The sequence below is a fragment of the Aquarana catesbeiana genome, linkage group LG13 (genome assembly GCF_042186555.1).
Source record: "Aquarana catesbeiana isolate 2022-GZ linkage group LG13, ASM4218655v1, whole genome shotgun sequence".
NCBI lineage: Eukaryota > Metazoa > Chordata > Amphibia > Anura > Ranidae > Aquarana > Aquarana catesbeiana.
Genome location: NC_133336.1, coordinates 191060261 through 191082045, shown reverse-complemented (window position 1 = coordinate 191082045; position 21785 = coordinate 191060261). Strand labels below are relative to the sequence as shown.

Here is a 21785-nt window from a genome sequence, read left to right as displayed (position 1 = left end):
GCTGACATCTCCTGCAGCTAATCGCAGGCGCTCGCCTGTAGCGATTACCTGCAAATGCTTGGCTCTGGACAAAGACTGGGAGGAGGACAAAAGAACGCTCAGCCTGGAGTAGTCTCGTATTTTACGAAAGTGGGTCCTATGAGGTAGGAGTGGGAGCAGAGACACCCATCTGTAAGCTGCCATGGTGTTAAGTCAGGACATGCACCTTCTCTAGTTCAACAGCAGCCATCATTTTATTGTCTGCAGCTCCCCCTGCAGGTACAACTTGGCATTACAGCCCAAACATTGGTATTTAAAGGGCCCTATCCCATCTTAGTATACCAGAAAGGATGGTGCCCTGGTGTTTGCTTATAAACAGAGCAGGGGAGTGAAAATTCTATTTATTAGATATGGTAACACCCTTAAAAAACAAAAAATAAACACTGACATACAATGGTGCCCATGTAGCAGCAGCATTCAACCTTTACCTCAGGAGGGAGCCAAAATGGCGTCCTCCATGCTACGTGATCTACAAAGGTCTCATTGTACAACAGCAGCGAGTGACAGGGGGGGGGGGGGGGGCGGCTTCCGAGGAGCGCTCTGCACTATTAGTTAGACGTAAAAAGCAGGGGAAAGTCTACAAACAAACGTACGTGAAAAAGTCCCATGTCCCCTCATTCACATATTTTACAGGGAAAACGATTCCTTATCTGTCCCAAGCAGAAAAACGGCAAATCTGGCACTGCAGAGTCACAGATAATCACATTAATACGGAGCAAGAGTTTGCGGTTAAATAACACAAGTGATGGCGTTGGCCAATCTGTGGAGTTGTTTTGGATTTTCAACCACGGTGGGGAAAAAAAAAAAACTTGTGTGATCGCTGGAAGTCGCTCCGCTAGAAACCATACTTGGCTTGTGTCTGTCGCCGGCTCATCTTGTTGTCGGACCAAGCGTTCTTCAGTTCCAGCTCCCGCTCTTTGGCCTGTAAAGGAAGGAAAGATATTGAGGAAGCAGCAGATATAGTTCAATGTTCTACTGCAGTAATGTGTGTGGGTTATCAGGGAGAATCATCTATACCAGGGATATGCAATTAGCGGACCTCCAGTTGTTGCAGAACTACAAGTCCCATGAGGCATAGCAAGACTCCGATAGCTACAAGCATGACACCCAGAGGCAGAGGCATGATGGGACTTGTAGTTTTGCAACAGCTGGAGGTCCGCTAATTGCATATCCCTGATCTATAGGGCTCTGGTGACCATACCACCCTGCTACTCTTCCCACCCTTCTTAATCACCAAAGTTCATAAATGGCATGGTAGAAAAGTGTTTAAATGTCAGTCTCACTTTTATGGGGCTCTTCCCCTGTCACACTAGCAGCACCCTCAGTGGTTCCCAGGGCTCTGCCGTTTGTTTTACAACAGGAAACAGCTTGCCCAGCAAGAGCAGTAGAAGCATGGGAAACATCTCTCCCCCGATCCCTCCTGCGACTAATGACCCCTAAAGTGACATGCATTACACCACTTCAAGGGTTACAGCTGTAATTCCTCAGCAAATGTAGCCGAGGACGCAGCTATTCAAGCATGATCTGTGCTTGAATAGCTGCATTGGAGGGCAGGGGAGACATTGGGGATACATTACAGTGGTCTCCAAAACGCGGCCCTTTGCTAGCCTGCAGCTGGCCCTTGGGGCAATATTCCTCCCGCTGACACCAACGGCCTCATCTTTTATATTTTACCAAAAATTGGGTATAATATTGTGTTTGCAATCGGTTGCACTTTTTCCCACCCTAGGTGCCCACAACCTCCATGGCGGGTGTCAGGATGACCAGTGGCATTAAATAAGTGAACATTTGTTCACTAATCTCCCTCCCCGGGTAGCATGGGGAGGGAGAGAGGGAGATTTGTTTTTTTGTTTAAAAATAAGGACCTGAAGATCCCTTTAAACTTGTGATTGCTTTGTACATCACTTACCTGTACAGGTGTAAGAAAAAGTCAACCTAAAAGTCTATAACTCACCTGGTGGATCAGGTAGGTGATCTGATGTTTCCGCCGTTGCTGTCCGGTTGGCTGATCCCCTTTTTTCTAGATACAGGAAAAAACACAAAGAACAATTCAGCAAATCTGTAATGTTTACCATGCAATGCTGGCTCTCTTTTCACAATCCACGTAGATGTTACCTTGCTGAAGGACTTCATGTTTTTCTCCTCTGTCAGGGACTTTGTCAGCCACTGCTGGTTGCCGCTGAGCTGGTCGTCACCTTTAATCTCTACAAAGTTAATTTCCTCTCTCCCCCGATTCCGCTTTCCTTGTAGACGCTTGAACTATAATCACAAGGACCCACAATAAGTATCTAAGGTCTCTTTTCCTTCCTATTGCTGTCAGACGTTTGAAGCTCAACTCCAGGATCATCACCTTGCTTTGCAATACAGGTTAGATCTCAGAATTGCCACCACATCCACACTCTTCGTTTTGTCACTTTTTGCTTCTAGTAATGTATACAGAATGTTTAAAGTACCTGAGGAGTCATTTCTTCTCTCCAGTGCCGTTTGGAAAGTCTAGGGCAGCGATGGTGAACCTTGGCACCCCAGATGTTTTGGAACTACATTTCCCCATGATGCTCATGCACTCTGCAGTGTAGTTGAGCATCATGGGTGTGACAGACTCACCCGGGACAGAGGCTTTTGGAGGGGACTGAATGTGAGCCTCTTGCCTACAGATTATGGGCCCTGGCATTTGGGGTACCCTTGAGGTGTTGTTACTTTGGCTTCGGTTAGGTTACAGTTGTATTGTTAGAGTAATATGAGCAGGAGGGGGGAACCTCCTCTAACGGCATATAAAGTCTTGTAATTTTGAATCTAAATAAACAGTCCATGTTAGCATCTAAGCAAGTCTCACCTTGTTTTATGCTTGGGAGCGGTTGGAATATCTGATATCTGCATCCAGACTGGGAGGAAGTGGTATACTGATGGAAGCACTCAAGCGGAGTGTGGGACGTTCCGTGACAATGGGAAATGTAGTTCTAAAACATCTGCGGTGCCAAGGTTCACCATTACTAGTATAGGGGCACCTGGAGGAAGTTCTGTTTGCTGCCTGTGTCATTTCCTGAAATGACACGTCTGATGAACAGACCCATGTAGCTTTATGGCAGTTCCCCTTGCCATAGGGTAGTAGTGAGTTCCGATAGCAAGGCTCACAGCCAATAGCTGACCAATTCTTTAACCACTCGCCTACTGGACACTTTCACCCTCTTCCTGACCAGGCCAATTTTCAGCTTTCAGCGCTGTTGTACTTTGAATGACAATTGCGCGGTCACGCAACACTACCCATAGGAAAGTTTTATCTTTTTTTGGGGGGGGGGGGGGGGTCTTTTGGTGGTATTTGATCACCACTGGGGTTTTTTTTGCTAAACAAAAGGAAAAAAAAAAAAGAAGACTGAACATTTTGTAAAAAAAGGTTTCTCTTAGTTTCTGTTATAACATTTAGCAAATAAGTAATTTTTTTCCTTCACTGATGGGCATCGACAGACGGCACTAATGGGCACTGATAATCAGGGCATTGATGTAAATGTCCCGTCACACTTACTGGTTACCGAGTCTCCTCTCCTCACGCTGCGACAGCGCGCGAGGAAAGGAATGCCGATAACTAGCAAGTTTGTTTACATGTGATCAGCTGTGATTGGCCCTTTACCCCAATCTGTGATCGGCTATGTCTGAAGAAGGACATAGCGATTGCAGAGCATGCTGGATGTTAGAGCTGCACGATTCTGGCCAAAAATGAGAATCACGATTTTTTTTGCTTAGAATAAAAAGATTGCGATTCTCGCAACGTAAAATATTTCACATTATACAAAAGAAAAATTTTATTGGTTAGTTTTTTGTTTTTTTTCTAGGGTCTCTACTAGAAAAAAAAGAAAAAAAAATTATATATATATATATATATATATATATATATATATATATATATATATATATATATATATATATATATATATATATATATATATATATATATATATATATTTATTATAATATAATATAATATGTTTGGGGGTTCCAAGTAATTTTCTAGCAAAGAAAAAAAATGATTTTAACTTGAAACCAACAAATGTCGGAAAAAGGTTTAAAGTTTAGGTGGTTAAACTTTCCTCATTTACACACAAAGTCTATTCCATTGACAAATTGTTACTATGGGGGTTATTTACTAAAAGAAAGTCCGCTTTGCACTGAAAGTGCACTTGGAAGTAAAGTCACTGTAGATTCGAGGGGGACAAGCAGGGCTCGGGAGGTAAATGTGACTGGGTGGGATTCTAGGATTTTGCCGATTCATTTAATCTTGCCTATCGTCAGTGTAGGTAACATATTGATATCACCTCCGAAGCCTCAAGAATTACAGAAGTCTAAAGCTGGACATAGATGATTCGAATCTTGGCAAGTCCATGCTGAACCGGCCAAGATTTAATCCATCTATGTGCAGGCTGCTTGTACTGAAGTCAACGGAGGCCTCGTGGATTTTTTGCATGCAATCACTGCCCAGGTGACTATAGCTGCAAGCAATGATCATTGCGTTCTGCCAGCAGGGAATGCCCCCTCGGACAATCTGTACACTACTTTTATGGAAGATTTATTGAGAGTGAATAATTCTCCTTCCTACAGCTTAAAAGTTTAAAACAAAAAAAAAAAAAAAAGTAAATGTTACCGCTTCGTCATCCATGAAAGAGTCGCCTGTTGGGGAGTCCCGCTGGGGGGCCGAAGACTGCTCCGGCTCCTGATAATACCCACTACCGTAATAATCCTGCTGTAGGAAAAATGAAGGAGTTAAACAGAAAATCTGTATTTAAAGTGGGGTTCCACCCAAAAAACAAAAATACCTGGAAAAAAAAATCTAAAAAATAAAACAAACACATTTGGATATTTTTTTTTTTCACTCACCTCTAAATGCCTGTTGCTAGGTGGTCCCTCGTAGTCTGCCTGTTCCTTTGCCTGGGCTGGTGACATCACTTCTCCCCAGGCACAGGAAGGGCTCCGCTCTGCTCCCTCCCTCCTGTCAATCACCCATTACAGGTCCCAGGTGATTGAGTAGCCAATCACGGCGCTCGGCGCCGCTCACGCATGCGCAGTGGGTGCCAGGCTGTGAAGCCACAGCCCGGCGCCCACAGTTGAAATGCCGGCTCCGACGAGCGGAGGGGGGGGACGAGCGGGGCCTCGATCCCCCGCATCGCTGGACCCAGGGACAGGTAAGTGTCCAATTAAAAGTCAGCAGCTGCAGTATTTGTAGCTGCTGACTTTTAATTTTTTTTTTTTTGACAGCCCCCCTGGGTGGAACTCCTCTTTAATAACCACATCATCTAAAAACACAACATAAATGATGGCCTTGTAGCTCCTAAAAAGGGACTTTTTTTTTATTGCATTTTAGTGTAAATATGAGATCTGAGATCTTTTTGACCCCAGATCTCATATTTAAGAGGTCCTGTCTTGCTTTTTTCTATTACAGGGGATGTTTACATTCATACATTTTTTTTTTTAAACAGTGTAAAAAAAAAACCCCCCAAAAAAAAATTTATAAAGGGGCCATCCCGCCGACCTCGCATGCAGGAGTGAACGCATACGTGAGTAGCGCCCGCATATGAAAACGGTGTTCAAACCACACATGTGAGGTTTTGCTGCGACGATCGGTAGAGCGAGAGCAATAATTCTAGCCCTAGACCTCCTCTGTAACTCAAAACATGTTCCCAAAAATGGAGATTTTTAAGGGTAAAAGTTTGTCGCCATTTCACGAGCGGGCGCAATTTTGAAGCGTGACATGTTGGGTATCAATTTACTCGGCATAACATTATATTTCACAATATAAAAACAAAGTTGGGCTAACTTTACTGTTGTCTTATTTTTTAATTAAAAAAAAGTGCGCTTGTAAGACCGCTGCGTAAATACGGTGTGACAGAAAGTATTGCAACGACCGCCATTTTATTCTCTAGGGTGTTAGAAAAAAAAAAAAAAAAAAAAATGTATGTTTGGGGGTAGAAAAAAGTAATTTAAAAATGTTTTTAACTTGTAAACACCACATCTAAAAAAGGAGGCTCGGTCCTTAAATCGGTGGTCCGGCCGTTTTTTGTTTTTTTTTTTTTTTAAAGTAAGCAACTAGTCAGCACTGTAGCTGCTGACTTTTAATAAGGGCACTTACCTGTTCAGTGAGCCCGCGATGTCGGAACCCCCCCCCCCAAGGCCGATCCGTCCGTCGGATCAGGGGCAGGCGCCGCCATCCGTTTCTTACTGCGCATGCGCGAGTCGCACGGCGCTTTGTGAATGGCCCTGTTGTTTTCTAGCGGAGCACCTCACTCCTTCATATAAGTACCTCTCATTAGTGTCCACTTGTGTCATGGGTGGAGACCTTATGATTCTCCCATTTAGAAGAGTGTAATGCTCTCATGGTTCAGAGATGCAGGTTCTCCCACTCCATGGATAGTGTAGGACCCACTAATCATGGGGTACTTTGTCGCAGTAAGTGGGCTTAGCACCATATAGCAATATGGTGTGACCAAATCCCCATATTTTTTGATAATGTTTTTTGAAAATGCTTAGGTGTTTTAAACTAGCCTTGCTTGAGGTAAATGTCTTTTTTGCATGTGTGCGCTGTAATATTTTCTTCTTCTGTTGTTTTCTGGGACACACACGTCCCAGAAGACAACGGTGCAGCTCGCCAAAGAGGAAGAAGTAAAGGAACAGCGCCGCGGAATAGGAAGAGGCAGATTAGGAAGACTGCCTAGCAACAGGCATTTCTGGTAAGTAAAAAAAAATTTTTTTTTTCAAATGTTTTTTATATATTTTTTGGAGAAAGTTAATGTCATTTTTTATTTTAGGGTGGACCTCCGCTTTAAGTGGTTAAAGCAATACGTGACAAGGGAATACATCTGCACAGATTGGAGGTTTGACAAAACTAGATTGTAAAGAGGCAGCCCACCCATAACTAGTACGTCAGTTTAGGTAGGTGCTGGAGATTTAAAGTGGAACTTTAACACAAAAAAGAAAAATTGCAAACAGGCAGGTAAGATTACTTTAAACACAAAAGATATACTATGGTAAAGATTTAGGCTGTTTACACTTGTATGGCTCCAAAGTCGTGCGATTTTGATTTGACTTTTACGCTCTCTGGCACGCAAGTCGCATCAAAGTAACGCAGGAACCTTTTTTTGAGTTTGAATTGGACGGGTTCCATTGAAATCAAGGGGCTGCAATTTGTCATGCAACCTTATTAAAATCGCAAAACGGTGCTTTTTTTTGGTTCAATAGACTTCAATGGAGAAGCTGCAGAAAAGCATGTAGTGAGTTTTTTTTTTTTTTTTTTTTTTACCGCAATTCGCGTTTTTAAAATCTGCCCAACAACAATAAAATGTGACAAACGTGGAAAGCACAGCAAAAACGCTCAGTGTGCTTTCCAACTGTGTGTGTGTGGGGGGGGGGGGGGGGGGGGATGGGCGGATTGCAGGAATAGAGAGATCTGTGTTCCTGATTGGCAGGAATCATAGATCTTTCTGTTCCTGTGACAGAACAACGGTCTGCTTTGTTTACAATCAGCAGACCACCTTTCTGTCATTCCCCCTGAACGCTCGTGGGAGGCCGTCGGCCATTGCGATTGGACGCAGCGGCAACAGGTCACCGGCGGCATGCCCCAGACCAGGTTTCACAATTGAAAATTGAAAATTGTTTCACAATTTTTTTTTTTTTTTTTTTAAAGCAAATGATCAAAATACTTTTTTTTTTATCTTTTGCTTTTAAAAAAGGAGAGATTTGGGGTCTTTTTTGACCCTAGATCTCGCAATAAAGAGGACCTGTCATTCTTATTTCTATTACAAGGGATGTTTACATTCCTTGTAATAGGAAAAAAAGTGGTAAAAAAAAAAAAAAATTAAAAAAAGGGACAGCGTCAACATAAAATAAATAAGAAGGTGTTCACACCACACAAATGAGGTATCGCCGCAAACATTAGAGTGAGAGCCAATTCTAGCGCTAGACCTCCACTTTAACTCTAAGCTGGTAACCTGTAAAAAAAAAAAGGAAGAAATAAAATAAAAATGGGGACTATATTGAGCTTTGTTTTTTTAATTCATTCAAGTGTATTTTTTCCCAAAAAAAGAAAAAAAAAAAAATTACGTTTGAAAAACCGCTGCGCAAATACTGAGTGATATAAAAAAAATTGCAACAATTGCCATTTTATTCCCCAAGGTCTCTGCTAAAAAAATAAATATAAGTAATTTAAATGTAGGGCTGAAACAACTAATCGATTATAAAATTAAATCAATTAATCGGCCAGTAACATAATGGGATTAACAAAAACTAAAATGAGCCCTTTATAGTACAAAAAGAGCAAATAATCGCTACTGTAAATATTACTTACAGTTCTACAGTAAAAAAAATTAACCCCTTACAGTAGTGATTATCTGTTTTTTTTTTTTTTTTTGTACTATAAAGGGCTAATTTTAGTTTTTTTAACCCCATTATGTTACTAAACATCTTAGACCTGGTTCACAGCTATGTGTTTTTTGGTGCTTTTTGCAGAAACGCACTACAGTTCATTTACATGGTTTCCTATGGGACACGTTCACATCTATGCTTTTTTCAGCCGCTGCGTATTTGGAAAGGGTCAGGGACTTTTTTTTTTTTTTTTGAACGCAAAACTGTGCTTTTTTGGTTCAATATACTTCAATGGAGAAGGTGCAGAAAAGCATGCAATGCAGTAATTTCTGTTTTTTAATCTGCCCAACAACAAATTGGCCAAAAAAAAAAAAAAACACCTGCAAAAACGCAAATCGCAGCAAAAACACATGCGCAAAACGCACAGCAAAAAAGCACTGCAGAAACGCATCCCCCCCCCCCCTCCTGCTGCGATCCGGAGCCATCGGTAGCGGCGGAGGCGATTGCATCTGTCTCCATCCTGTGTCTAGAGACGAGTGAGGCTAAGATGACACTGCTGGGCGGAAGCGACGTCAAAACGTCACTTCCGTCCACGCCTCTTAAATTTTTCAAATGTCATTTTTTTAAATGACTTTTTTTTTTATTGTATTTTAGTGTAAATATGAGATCTGAGGTCTTTTTGACCCCAGATCTCATATTTAAAAGGTCCTGTCATGCTTTTTTCTATTACAAGGGATGTTTACATTCCTTGTAATAGGAATAAAAGTGACACAATTTTTTTTTTTTTTAACAGTGTAAAAATAAATAAAATATTGTAAAATAAATAATAATAATAAAAAAATTCTTTAAAAACCCCCCGTCCCGACGAGCTCGCGCGCAGAAGCGAACGCATACGCGAGTAGCGCCCGCATATGAAAACGGTGGTCAAACCACACATGTGCAGTTTCGCCGCGACCGGTAGAGCGAGAGCAATAATTCTAGCCCTAGACCTCCTCTGTACCGCAAAATATGCAACCTGTACAATTTTTTAAACGTCGCCTATGGAGATTTTTGAGGGTAAAAGTTTGACGCCATTCCACGAGCGGGTGCAATTGTCAAGTGTGACATGTTGGGTATCAATTTACTTGCCGTAACATTATATGTCACAATATTAAAAAAAATTGGCTAACTTTACTGTTGTCTTATTTTTTTATTCAAAAAAGTGAATATTTTCCAAAAAAAGTGCGCTTTTAAGACCGCTGCGCAAATACGGTGCAAACAAAAGTATTGCAACGACCGCCATTTTATTCTCTAGGGTGTTAGAAGAAAAACCGTATATAATGTTTGGGGGTTCTAAGTAATTGTCTAGCAAAAAACCTGTTTTAAACATGTAAACACCTGAAATCCAAAACGAGGCTGGTCCTTAAGTGGTTAAGAATAAATTGCCTTTTTTTTTTAAAGACTTTAAATATTAACTAAATTATACACCACACTTTTTTTTTTTTTCAAAGGTTATTAACCGATCGATTAATCGAAACAACAAAATCGGCCAACTAATAGATTATGAAAATAATCGTTAGTTGCAGCCCTATTTATATATACTGATTTAAACTTTAAATTTAAACAAAAAGTGCCAGAAAAAGCCTGGTTTTCAAGTAGTTAACCCCTTGGCATCGGCTGCACACAAATATGCGGCCTACCAGCGCCTGATCCTTGGTGTTGAGAGGCCGCATGTTTGTGTGAATTGCTGTCACTAGAGCTGTGCCGAGAGCGGACACGCTGCGTGCTCCTGACAGTTACTGGTACCTAATCTAAAGCTCCGGACCGCTGCTAGCGATCGGGAATTTTTGGATCAAGTGATCTTAAGTCCCCGCCCCCCGGCATCATGAATTTCTTGAAGGGCCGGGAGGCGCCAGTGCGAAGAGGTTAAAGCTCCAGTCTCCTTTAGCAATGAGGGGGAAAAGAAAGGTTTGGACTTTAAATGAGACAATATGGTAATAAGCCTCCATCTCTATATATACAAATGAAGAATTGGGGTGGGGAAATGGGAAACAAACATAGGACTTTATATGACTTTTATTCGTCAGAGACCATTATTGAGATGAGCTAAGACTGCACACTAGCTGTGCCTATAAAATGAGCAGCTCCCACCATCTCTGCTGGATTGGGGGATCTGGAACACACAAACGAGGACAGGGACACCCAATTCTCCCAGTTGGACAGCAATACTGGAAATTACGATAGAGAGATTACACTGTTTGAGTATCCAAGGCATACAAGAACTCAGAGACTGACTCAGCCCAACAGGCTCCACCGATACCAAAAGTGTTACTTTTGTGATTACGGGCTCATTAACCTACCTGATAGTATGCAGCAGCTTGTGGGTTGTTATACTCCTGATACTGGCTGTACTCCTGGCCGCCGTAGTCTTCTGTAGACGTGGCTGACCACTGTTGTGGGCCAGCTGCTGTCTTAAACTCCAATGGAGCATTTGATGCATCGTTCTGTAACTGACCAGGATCGACCCCCGGAGGGCCATCATCATTCACTGGTGGAAGCGGATATGTATAGCTCTCATCGGGAGCCATAGCAGCCTCGTTGCTGTCCGTCAATGAGAAGAAGTTACCCTGTTGGAACTCTTCGTCGCTCTCCTCGTCCTCCTCCTGCGTGATCTGCTTGGTCACCTGCAGGGCGGCGTTCTTGGCTGCCGCTTTGATGGCCGATGGGGATGGTGTGTGGGACACCTCGGGGCTGGCGGTGAGCTTGGGCTTGGACATCTGCTTGGGAAGTTTTGATTCGTTGGAAGAGTCAGATGGTTTCTTTGTGAAGATGTAAGGGAGGAGCGTGCGCTTGGAGTCTCCCCCACGGGCATTCTTCGGTTCAGGGAGTAAGGACGACAATCCAAACCCTTCTTTGGATACCTACAAACACCAGGCCCAAGCACAGGAAAGAGGTTTAGTCAACGTAGTATAAATGTTTAGGAAAACTTCTTTACCTGTTCAATGGGTATAGACTGCCAACTAGGGCTGGGAGATTTTCTTAAAAAAAAAAAAAAAAAAAAAAATCTTCGATTCTCTTAAAAAAAAAAACTCGATTCACATCGAGTTTTTTTTTTTTTTTGGAAACCGCGCCAGTCCCGAGGCACTGCGGGCATGAGCTTTTAGGCGAAGCCGCGGCTTCGGCCTAGTCCGCTGCGTCCGGCCTAGCGGACTAGGCTGAAGCCACGGCCTCACCTGAAAACTCCTTGCCCGCAGCTCTTCAGGCCCGGCGCGGCGTCCGCGCCAGTCCGGAGACGCTGCGGGCATGAGTTTTTAGGCGAGGCCGCGGCTTTGGCCTAGTCCGCAGCGTCCGGCCGTAGCCACGGACTAGGCCGAAGCCGCGGCCTCGCCTAAAAACTCATGCCCGCAGCGCCTCGGGACCGGCGCGGTGAAAAAAAAAAAAAAAAAAAAAAAAAATCGATTTGACCTCTCAACTCGATTCAAGATTTAAATCGATTTTTTTCCCAGCCCTACTGCCAACTAGTATTCACAAGGCCTGTAAACAACATTAACGACTTGCCGACCAGCCGCCGCAGTTGTACTGCGGCAGGTTGGCTCCCCTGGGGAATCGACGTTAACTCACATCGGTTTGTCTTTTGACCACTAGGGAGTGCGCCGCCGGAGCCGATGCACGTGCCGGCGCTCACCCGCGATCGCTCCACACAGAGACAGAACGGAGATCTGTCAATGTAAACAGACAGATCTCCGTGCTGTCAGGTGGTGAGGAGAGCGATCTGTTGTTCATACTAAGTATGAACAACGATCAGTCTCCTCACCCAGGCAGTCCCATCCCCGCCCAGTTAGAATCACTCCCTAGGTAACAGTTAACCCCTTGATCGCCCCGTTAACCCCTTCTCTCCCAGTGTCATTTAAACAGTAAGAAGTGCATTTTTATAGCGCTGTTCGCTGTATAATGGTCATTGGTTTTAAAAAATGTTTCAAAAGTGTCCGATGTGTCCGCCATAATGTTGCAGTCCTGATAGAAATGCGGATCATCACCATTACTAGTTAGAAAAAAAAAAAAAAAGCCATAAATCTTTCCCCTATTGTGTAGACGCTATAATGTTTGCGCAAACCAATCAATATACGCTTATTGCGATTTTTATTACCAAAAATATGTAGAAGAATACATATCGGCCTAAACTGAGGGAAAACTTTTTTTTTTTTTTAAAAAGCAGATATTATAGCAAAAAGTACAAAATATTGTGTTTTTTTCAAAATTGTCGCTTTTTTTTTTTTGTTTATAGCGTTAAAAATAAATACCGCAGATACCACCAAAATAAAGCTCCATTTGTGGAAGAAAAAAAAAGGGACCTCAATTTTGTTTGGGTACAGCGTCGCACGACTGCGCAATTGTCAGTTAAAGCGACGCAGTGCCGCATCGCAAAAAAAATGGCCTGGTCATTGAGCAGCCAACTCTTCCGGGGCTGAAGTGGTTAATATGTATAGAACAGGAATTTGTAAAAGTTTTGGATACAGTGTAAAAGGGATTAGAACACCTGTCAGTTTTTATTGTTGTCGGTGCCCCAGAGATACACCCTCTCCATTTGTCCTGTTTACTGTTATCAAATGTGAAAAAAAAAAAAAAAAGTACCCAAGATTGGGTTGATCAGGGCAGTAATAGAGGGAGAATCTTCCAATCAGGACCCTAGTTCTGGTGATACCCCTGGATCCCCTCACTTTGCTGACATTTTCTGTCACTTCCTGTTTTGGCTAGGACAGGAAGTGAAATCTCTCCAAGTGGACATAATGCAAAAAAATATATAAATATATATAAAAAAAAAAAAACTGCCAGGGGTGATAGCCCCCCCCTTACTCTATCCAAATTGAAAAAAAAAAAATTGCTTTTAGTAATGCTCTTTAAAGCTGAATTACCTACTTTATAAAAAAAAATAAAATGCAGGCATACCATGAGTTAAAGGGGTTGTAAACCCTTTGTGTTTTTTTTCACCTTAATGCATCCTACGGCCACAAAAAGAAGCGACCTAACATGGCGGCGATTCGCGCAGCTGAGCCATGTTGCCACAGTAAAGCTGCGGCGGTTGGTGGGCAAGCGGTTAAATAACAAACACAAGCCTTTACAACCACTTTAAGTCCAAGCAGGTGCCTGCTGCCTCATGGACTTATCTTATATTATATTAATTTACATCTGACAGGTTTATTGTGCTCCAAGAAGATAACTTTCAGAGCTTCTTCAAGAGCAGAGTCGCTGAAACTGCAATGGCCACCCCTCCCCTCCTTCTGCCCATTCACAGAAGCCTTTGTATTATGTGAACTCATTCCCAAAACACGAATGCACAGAATGGGCAGCAGAGAATGAACAATGAAGATCCCCTATCACCGCCCCTTACCTGGAAATTCAGAATATATATATATATATATATATATATATATATATATATATATATATATATATATATATATATATATATATATATATATATATATCTCAGTAAATCTACATGAGGCAGTCATTAATTGGTTAACCAAAGTCACCTGTGTGCCCAGGGAGCCTGAAAACACAGGACATAAGGTATAAATAGGAACAACTTCAGCCTCAACTTGGCAAAGCCAAACTCTAAGCGAGGCCTCTGCGCTGTATACGTAGGATCAGGAAATTCCTAGATTGACGATACCGTCGGACAATATGTGGCGACTACTTTGTTGTGATCACAGCTCATCCCACCACTACAGAAACTGCTTTTTGTCCTACTCAGTTTTGTGGACCAGCCAGGTGCTAAAGTCTAGGAGCCCACCCAGCCACGTTCCACACCGAACTTAAAAAAAATAAATAAAAATATGAGCCACACATCCCAACGACATGCTGGAGAACCCAAATTATTTTACCGAGCAACCAAATAACTTCCAGCACACTCTGAAAGCCTTCCACCTGTAGCTACACACCCAACAGCTTTCACGGGTAACAGGGCTTAAAGGAGAAGTAGGGCCAAAGCTCATTTGGCCCTACTTCTCCTAGGTGTCTCAGGAAGGCACTTTGTGCACTCCTGTGGCTAAAGTTTGCTGTCAGCTGATGTCCATCAGCCCCTCCACACACTCTGGAGGGATCCACCCAGATTCCTAAGCTGCAGCCCCTGACAGCCCGAGCCAGCTGCTCCTGCCCCCTGCACAGCCCGGTGCTCCAGTAAGCGCTGGAGGGGCAGGGCTGAGAACCCATGACTGACACCGTTCTCTGCTCAGTGAAGAACTGAGCGATTAGCGGTCTTTGATCGCTCAGTTCTTGGTCGTAGAGGCAGCGAGGGACAGATGCCGCATCCACCTAGGGAAGTACGATTTATGAACTCTGCACTTCACTTTTAATCACAGTGCCTCTATGATTAAGCCCCGTCACGGGTGAAATGCGTTGGAAAACACAACTAGGGATGGAAGGCTTGCAAAGTATGCTGAAAGTCATTTGCTGGCAGTTGGTTTCTCCGAGATGTCATCGATGTGCGACCCATTTTCTTGAATTGATCTTGCTTTGTTGCACTGCTCTATCAGCTGGATCCCATTAATGGTCTCTTGACGGAATCTTACCTGACTTGCTGCTTTCTTCCGGAATGGTTCATCTTCCTCTGAGTCGGACTGCAAAATAAATGACAAAGAACAAATTACTGATAACATATTAATCCTCGTAGCAGAAACATAACACGCAATGACTTTCCAAACACAAAAATGACATTGGCGAGGGTCAAGGTCAATGTAATTGGCACAGGTGGTCCCATGTATAGTTACATGAACCAGAAGTAAATAAATTTGTCACCTCCGCTGACGCTTTAAAAATGGATAACTGTACTTTTGTCTCAGCAATGGTTGAGATTTTTTTCACACATGCCCAGAAAAATGAAGAGGGACCGGTCAGGAGAATTAGCAGCCCTGGCTGTGCAGCCCCTACAGTATGGACCTGGCAGTAGCATGCACAGCTAAGTAGAAAGGGCTCATTAACACCGGGTGAATCAATCAATGCAAGCTCAACACATGGGCACAGAGAAAGCAATTGCTCTCTATGGGCCTTTTTTTCACATCAAACAAGTCTGTAGGTATGCAGTGCACAAAAAATGCAGTATATCAGCATTTCTTTGCAATGCAGCAAACACTTTGCAACACTTTGCTATTGTAAAATGTTAATGTGATCGTGAGGTCTTTTTTTTTGTAATAAAAATCCAGTTAGACTTCTTTGCTCTGTGAAACGATATTGCCAGAAAAGGAGGCAAGTGATCTTTCTGTGCACTATCCACTTCTCCCTCCTTCGGTGCTGTAGCAAGCTAGGTGCTAAAAAAAAAAGCACCCATCCGTGCAATGCTGGATCCACTGGATGGGCGAGTATCTGAAATGTGCAGATACCACCTTCGGTTAAGTGGGGCCCAAAACAAATTGGAAGGGGGGGTCTTCTGGAGGTCCGCTTTAAAGCCCCTGCATACCTGGTTGTGTGCGCAGCACATTTCTGATACTCAACCACCCCCCCCCCCCTCCCGAACGGATCCAGCGCTGTCCAGCTGAGATCCCCCTCTCTTCTGGAAGTGCTTGATCCCATGCCACCATGTTTTCCTATGTCATCAATGATAGGTTGCCGGAGGTCTTCCCACTGATCACCAATGTAAGCAGCATTCTTCCTATTTATCACCAATGTAAGGAACATTCTTCTCACTGATCACCAATGTAAGGAACATTCTTCTCACTGATCACCAATGTAAGGAACATTCTTCTCACTGATCACCAATGTAAGGAACATTCTTCCCACTGATCACCAATGTAAGGAACATTCTTCTCACTGATCACCAATGTAAGGAACATTCTTCCCACTGATCACCAATGTAAGGAACATTCTTCCCACTGATCACCAATGTAAGGAACATTCTTCTCACTGATCACCAATGTAAGGAACATTCTTCCCACTGATCACCAATGTAAGGAACATTCTTCTCACTGATCACCAATGTAAGGAACATTCTTCTCACTGATCACCAATGTAAGGAACATTCTTCTCACCTCACTGACCACCAATGTAAGGGGCATTCTTCCCACTAATCACCAATGTAAGGAACATTCTTCCCACTGACCACCAATGTAAGGAACATTCTTCTCACTGACCACCAATGTAAGGGGCATTCTTCCCACTAATCACCAATGTAAGGAACATTCTTCTCACTGACCACCAATGTAAGGAGCATTCTTCCCACTGATCACCAATGTAAGGAGCATTCTTCTCACTGATCACCAATGTAAGGAACATTCTTCTCACTGATCACCAATGTAAGGAACATTCTTCCCACTGATCACCAATGTAAGGAACATTCTTCCCACTGATCACCAATGTAAGGAACATTCTTCCCACTGATCACCAATGTAAGGAACATTCTTCCCACTGATCACCAATGTAAGGAACATTCTTCTCACTGATCACCAATGTAAGGAACATTCTTCCCACTGACCACCAATGTAAGGAACATTCTTCTCACTGACCACCAATGTAAAGAACATTCTTCTCACTGATCACCAATGTAAGGAACATTCTTCCCACTGATCACCAATGTAAGGAACATTCTTCTCACTGATCACCAATGTAAGGAACATTCTTCTCACTGATCACCAATGTAAGGAACATTCTTCTCACTGATCACCAATGTAAGGAACATTCTTCCCACTGACCACCAATGTAAGGAGCATTCTTCCCACTGATCACCAATGTAAGGAACATTCTTCTCACTGATCACCAATGTAAGGAACATTCTTCCCACTGATCACCAATGTAAGGAGCATTCTTCTCACTGATCACCAATGTAAGGAACATTCTTCTCACTGACCACCAATGTAAGGAACATTCTTTTCACTGATCACCAATGTAAGGAACATTCTTCTCACTGACCATCACACTAACGTATTATGAGTTTCAGATATAGTAACATAGGGGGATCTGTTCCTGTAAATTCCACCCCCACTACCCCTTCTGTCCAGGTACCCCACCATTCTACTGCCTAGCCCCTCCTGAGTGCTCCTCAAGTCCCCCCCTCACAGTACTTCCCCTCCTCTCCTGCCAGCTGTTGCGGAGATCCCTGAAAACTCATTTATTCAGGGAAGCCTATCCCACACCCACCTAACTGTCCCTGAGCCACCCCCATCAAATCATTCTTTGCAGCTATTACCTTTTGTACCACCACCCTCTCCCTTTAGAATGTAAGCTCTACGAGCAGGGCCCTCCTGTACCTTTTTGTATTGAACTGTACTGTAATTGTGTTGTCCCCCTTATACATTGTAAAGCGATGCGTAAACTACTGGCGCTATATAAATCTCGTATAATAATAATAATCATTTCAGGATGGAGAGCGGGGTAAGGGCTGGTAAGGAGCCGGTAATCTACCGGCTCCTTTGCCAACAGTGCAATCACTACCTGCAGAGAAAAACTGAATGTAGTATAAACCTAACCAAATTTACGTTCTCTTTCAAGCTATACTAATAGCGTACAGCTGTGCACACCACTGATGCGAGAGTGCACTGACCCCAAAAGTTACTAATCTCTACTAACCAACCAGGTCATGCGATCTGGTGGGTTAGTTAGAAACTAATTACCATGGCTCTAGACCAGGGGGTCTCCAAACTTTTCAAACAAAGGGCCAGTTTACTGTCCTTCAGACATTGGGGGGGGGCGGATTGTGGCCAGTGAAGGTGGAAAATATCCCGGGCTAACATCAGTGAGAATAAACATGGCCTCAGGGTTCATGATCAGTAGGAAGAGGAGTCGTGCCCCACTATTGGCATTAGTGGTAGTAATAGTACCCCATCATCGTTATCAGTGGAAGATATAGTGCCTCATTGTTGGTGTCAGTGGAATATTGCCTCATATCATTGGAAGGGCATAGTGCTCCAAGGGTCGGATAAAGGCTAGCAAAGGGCCACAGGTTGGAGACCCCCGCTCTAGATCATATGACCACCAGGTGAGCTATGACTTGTTGAACAAATAAGCTTGGTTGGTAAACAAACCCATTTTTTCTAGTTGAGACTACTGCTAAGGCTCTGATGAAGAGGGTACTCCCTCATAACGTGTAAGCCGCTTGAGATACCATCTGGTTCCTCCTATACACCCGGTCCAGGCTGAAGGGTGTCTAGAAGACACAGCTCCAAATTCTTTGAGCAATGTCAAGCCTTTTTTAAACATTTGTTTGTGAGTATGACTTTTCTTTTTACTATTTAAATACATTTTATCTCTGGTAATGCACAAGGTCGGTGAGCCCTCCCTGTCTTTTCTATACGTTTCAGCTCCAAGGACACCCATTGTTCTGAGGAGGGCAGCAAGACCTTTGACTTTCCACATTTAGTCCAAAGGGTTGGCTGCACCACGTACTTATGGACTAGGTTCCTGAGCGCAGAAGATTGTTTTGTGTTCTAGTCGTCAACCAGGGTTGAGCTCAGCCGTATTCAGATACGAGTCCCAACCCTCCTGAGCTATCCTGCCAGGGAGCAGGACGCGTCTACCTGAAAGCCTCCACCACTTATGATTGGCTGTCCACAGCGAGAGCCAACCTAAGTTCATTTTCCTTGTCATGCTAAGAGTGCACGGTTGTGCACACTGCCGATCGTGAGAACGCGCCGACTCCCCAAAAGCTCCTGGTCTCTACTAACCAACCAGATCATGCGATCTGGTGGACTAGCTGGAATCCAATCAGCATGACTCTAGACCATGTGATCACCAGGCCATCTGTGATTGGTGATCACATGAGGTTTGTTAGTAAACAAACCCATGTGCTCTAGTGGTCAACCAGGGATGAGCTCAGACAAGAGTCCCAAGATGTCTAAGGAAACGGTCACTGCAGGCGGCCAATCATAAGTGGCTGATGCATTTCCCACCCCAATGCCGCACATGTACAAGGGGTGCTAATACCTGAATGCCTCCTCCACTTACGATTGGCTGTCCACAGTGACAGTTTTTTGGCAGGTTGGGACTCTGAACACTCCTGAGCTCATCCCTACCGTCAATGTATCTCTTTCTCTGTGCACTTACTGTTAAAGGAAAAAAATGATGCTCACACCACCCACTGATGTCTGAAGCCTCATTGGTCGACACCGCCAATCCACATGGGAATACTCACATCTCCACTGCGGAGCTCCGGGACGCTGATCCTGACAGGCTCCGATCGCTTCTTCGGCTTAGAATTCCCCAAGCTCTCGCTCTCCGGGGGCGCAAGGTTCAGCCCATGGCTGGTTGGCTTGGAAGTCGGCATACGCGGCTCAGCTCCGGACGGCGACGTCGGGCTCAGCTGTGGAGGGGGAATGTTCATTGCCGGCTGCAGGCCCAACCCGGCCTGTGGAAGTGAAAGGTTCAAAGCGTGTCCGCCCATCGGGGGAGGCAACTTGAGACCAGAATGTGGGGGAGGGAGATTCATTCCGTGCCCGCCTTGCGGGGGAGGGTGGTTCATGCCGTGTGCATTCTGGGGAGGGGGCATGTGTAGTCCGGAGCCACCCTGGGGTGGTGGCAAATTCAGTCCCGAGGTGCCGTGCCGGGGTGGGAGGTTCATGTTCGGGCTGCCAGGGGGAGGGGGCATACCAGGCCCGCTGTGCGAGGGGTGGAGGTTCATGCCTGTGGACCCCTGTGATGGGGGCAAGTTCATAGTCTGGCCAGCTTGTGGCGGGGGTAGGTTCATGCTCGATGCAGCCTGTGGCGTGTGAAGGTTCATTCCTGGTGACCCCTGTGGGGGTGGCAATGACCCCTGCGGTGGGGGCAAGTTCATCCCAGATGACCCCTGCGGCGGGGGCAAGTTCATCCCAGATGACCCCTGCGGCGGGGGCAAGTTCATCCCCGATGACCCCTGCGGCGGGGGCAAGTTCATCCCCGATGACCCCTGCGGCGGGGGCAAGTTCATCCCCGATGACCCCTGCGGCTGGGGTAAGTTCATCCCAGATGACCCCTGCGGCGGGGGTAAGTTCATCCCAGATGACCCCTGCGGTGGGGGTAAGTTCATCCCAGATGACCCCTGCGGTGGGGGTAAGTTCATCCCAGATGACCCCTGCGGTGGGGGTAAGTTCATCCCAGATGATCCTTGTGGCGGGGGTAAGTTCATCCCAGATGACCCTTGTGGCGGGGGTAAGTTCATCCCCGATGCCCCCTGTGGTGGGGGTAAATTCATCCCCGATGAACCCTGCGGTGGGGGAAGGTTAATCCCGGATGACCCTTGAGGTGGGGGAAGGTTCATGCTCGATGCCCCCTGCGGGGGTGGCAAGCTCATGCCCGGTGGCCCTCCATGAGCTGGGGGCATGTTGCCCACCGGCGCCCCCTGTGGTGGAGGCAGGTTCATGCCAGGCGGGGGGTACCCTGCAGGACTGTACCCCATATTGGGGTAGCTGGCAGCCCCAGGCCCCTGGCTGTTATAGGCCCCATACCCTGGGGGCCCCGGACTGGCAGGGTAGGCCCCATAGGCCGCAGGGCCATAGTTAGGTGGGGGCCCGTACCCAGGCGGGTAGGGCAGGCCGTACACTCCTCCTGGAGGCCCATAGTACCCGGGGCTGTGCTGCTGCTGCTCCCCCTGGCGGCTGTAGGGCGCAGGATAGGCCGCGGCTTCGGCCTGGGCCGGAGGAGGGGGGAGTGAGGCCTCCTTCCGTGGCTCCTGTGCCGTCTCCGAGTCCGAGCCGCTGTCCTCGCTGCTAGCGTAAGACACCAGAGACATGGCTACCACCGCAGCCGCCTCCTCCCGCTCAACCAGCCCTGAGGAACGTGACGCCGGCCTCCGGCACTACAACTCCCATCATGCACCGCGGTGCCGCGCCCACATACGGCCAACATCGCCCATGCGCAGTAGCGCCAACGCTCATGCAGGGGCTTTCTAGAGCTTGTTTGACAATGTGCGCGCGCGCGTGCGCAGTAGGGGGGAGAACTTGGCGGGACGTCCGACCGCAAATGACGTAGGTGACTTTCTCGGCAGAAGAAGAACGTCATTTTTCATTCAGAACTTCTCAATCACACATGACGTCACCCTTGCCTCTTTGTTTAACCACTTTAACCCTGGAAGGATTTACCTGCCCCCCCTTGCTAACCAGAGCACTTTTTGCGATTTGGCGCTGCGTCGCTTAAACTGACAATTGCGCGGTCGTGCGACGTTGTACCCAAACAAAATTAACGTCCTTTTTTCCCCACAAATAGAGCTTTCTTTTGGTGGTATTTGATGCGGTTTTTTTTTTTTTTTTTGCTCTATAAACTAAAAAAGAGCGACAATTTTGAAAAAAAAAAAAAAACGCATTATTTTTTACTTTTTTTTATCCCTAAAAAATATATAAAAAACCTTTTTTTTCCCCCCAGTTTAGGCCGATACGTATTCTTCTACAGATTTTTGGTAAAAAAAAAAATCGGAATAAGCGTATATTGATTGGTTTGCGCAAAAGTTATAGCGTCTACAAAATAGG

At 45.1% G+C, this 21785-nt stretch overlaps 1 protein-coding gene across 2 annotated transcripts; it reads right to left on the bottom strand.

Moving 5' to 3' along the window:
• Positions 1 to 206: 206 nt before the first annotated feature.
• Positions 207 to 21149, bottom strand: PRCC (proline rich mitotic checkpoint control factor). Of its 2 annotated transcripts, none has more exons than XM_073609410.1 (7): positions 19481 to 21149; positions 14934 to 14981; positions 10722 to 11282; positions 4673 to 4768; positions 2155 to 2298; positions 1994 to 2059; positions 207 to 961 (listed from the first exon to the last, which is right to left on the bottom strand). In XM_073609410.1, exons 1-7 carry the CDS (start codon positions 21050 to 21052, stop codon positions 875 to 877), a joined length of 2574 nt encoding a protein of 857 aa, XP_073465511.1. In that variant the 5' UTR covers positions 21053 to 21149; the 3' UTR covers positions 207 to 874. The 2 variants fall into 2 exon arrangements, with proteins under 2 accessions (XP_073465511.1, XP_073465510.1); XM_073609409.1 differs by having other exon boundaries at positions 4673 to 4771; positions 19481 to 21147.
• Between the last annotated feature and the right edge of the window lie 636 nt (positions 21150 to 21785).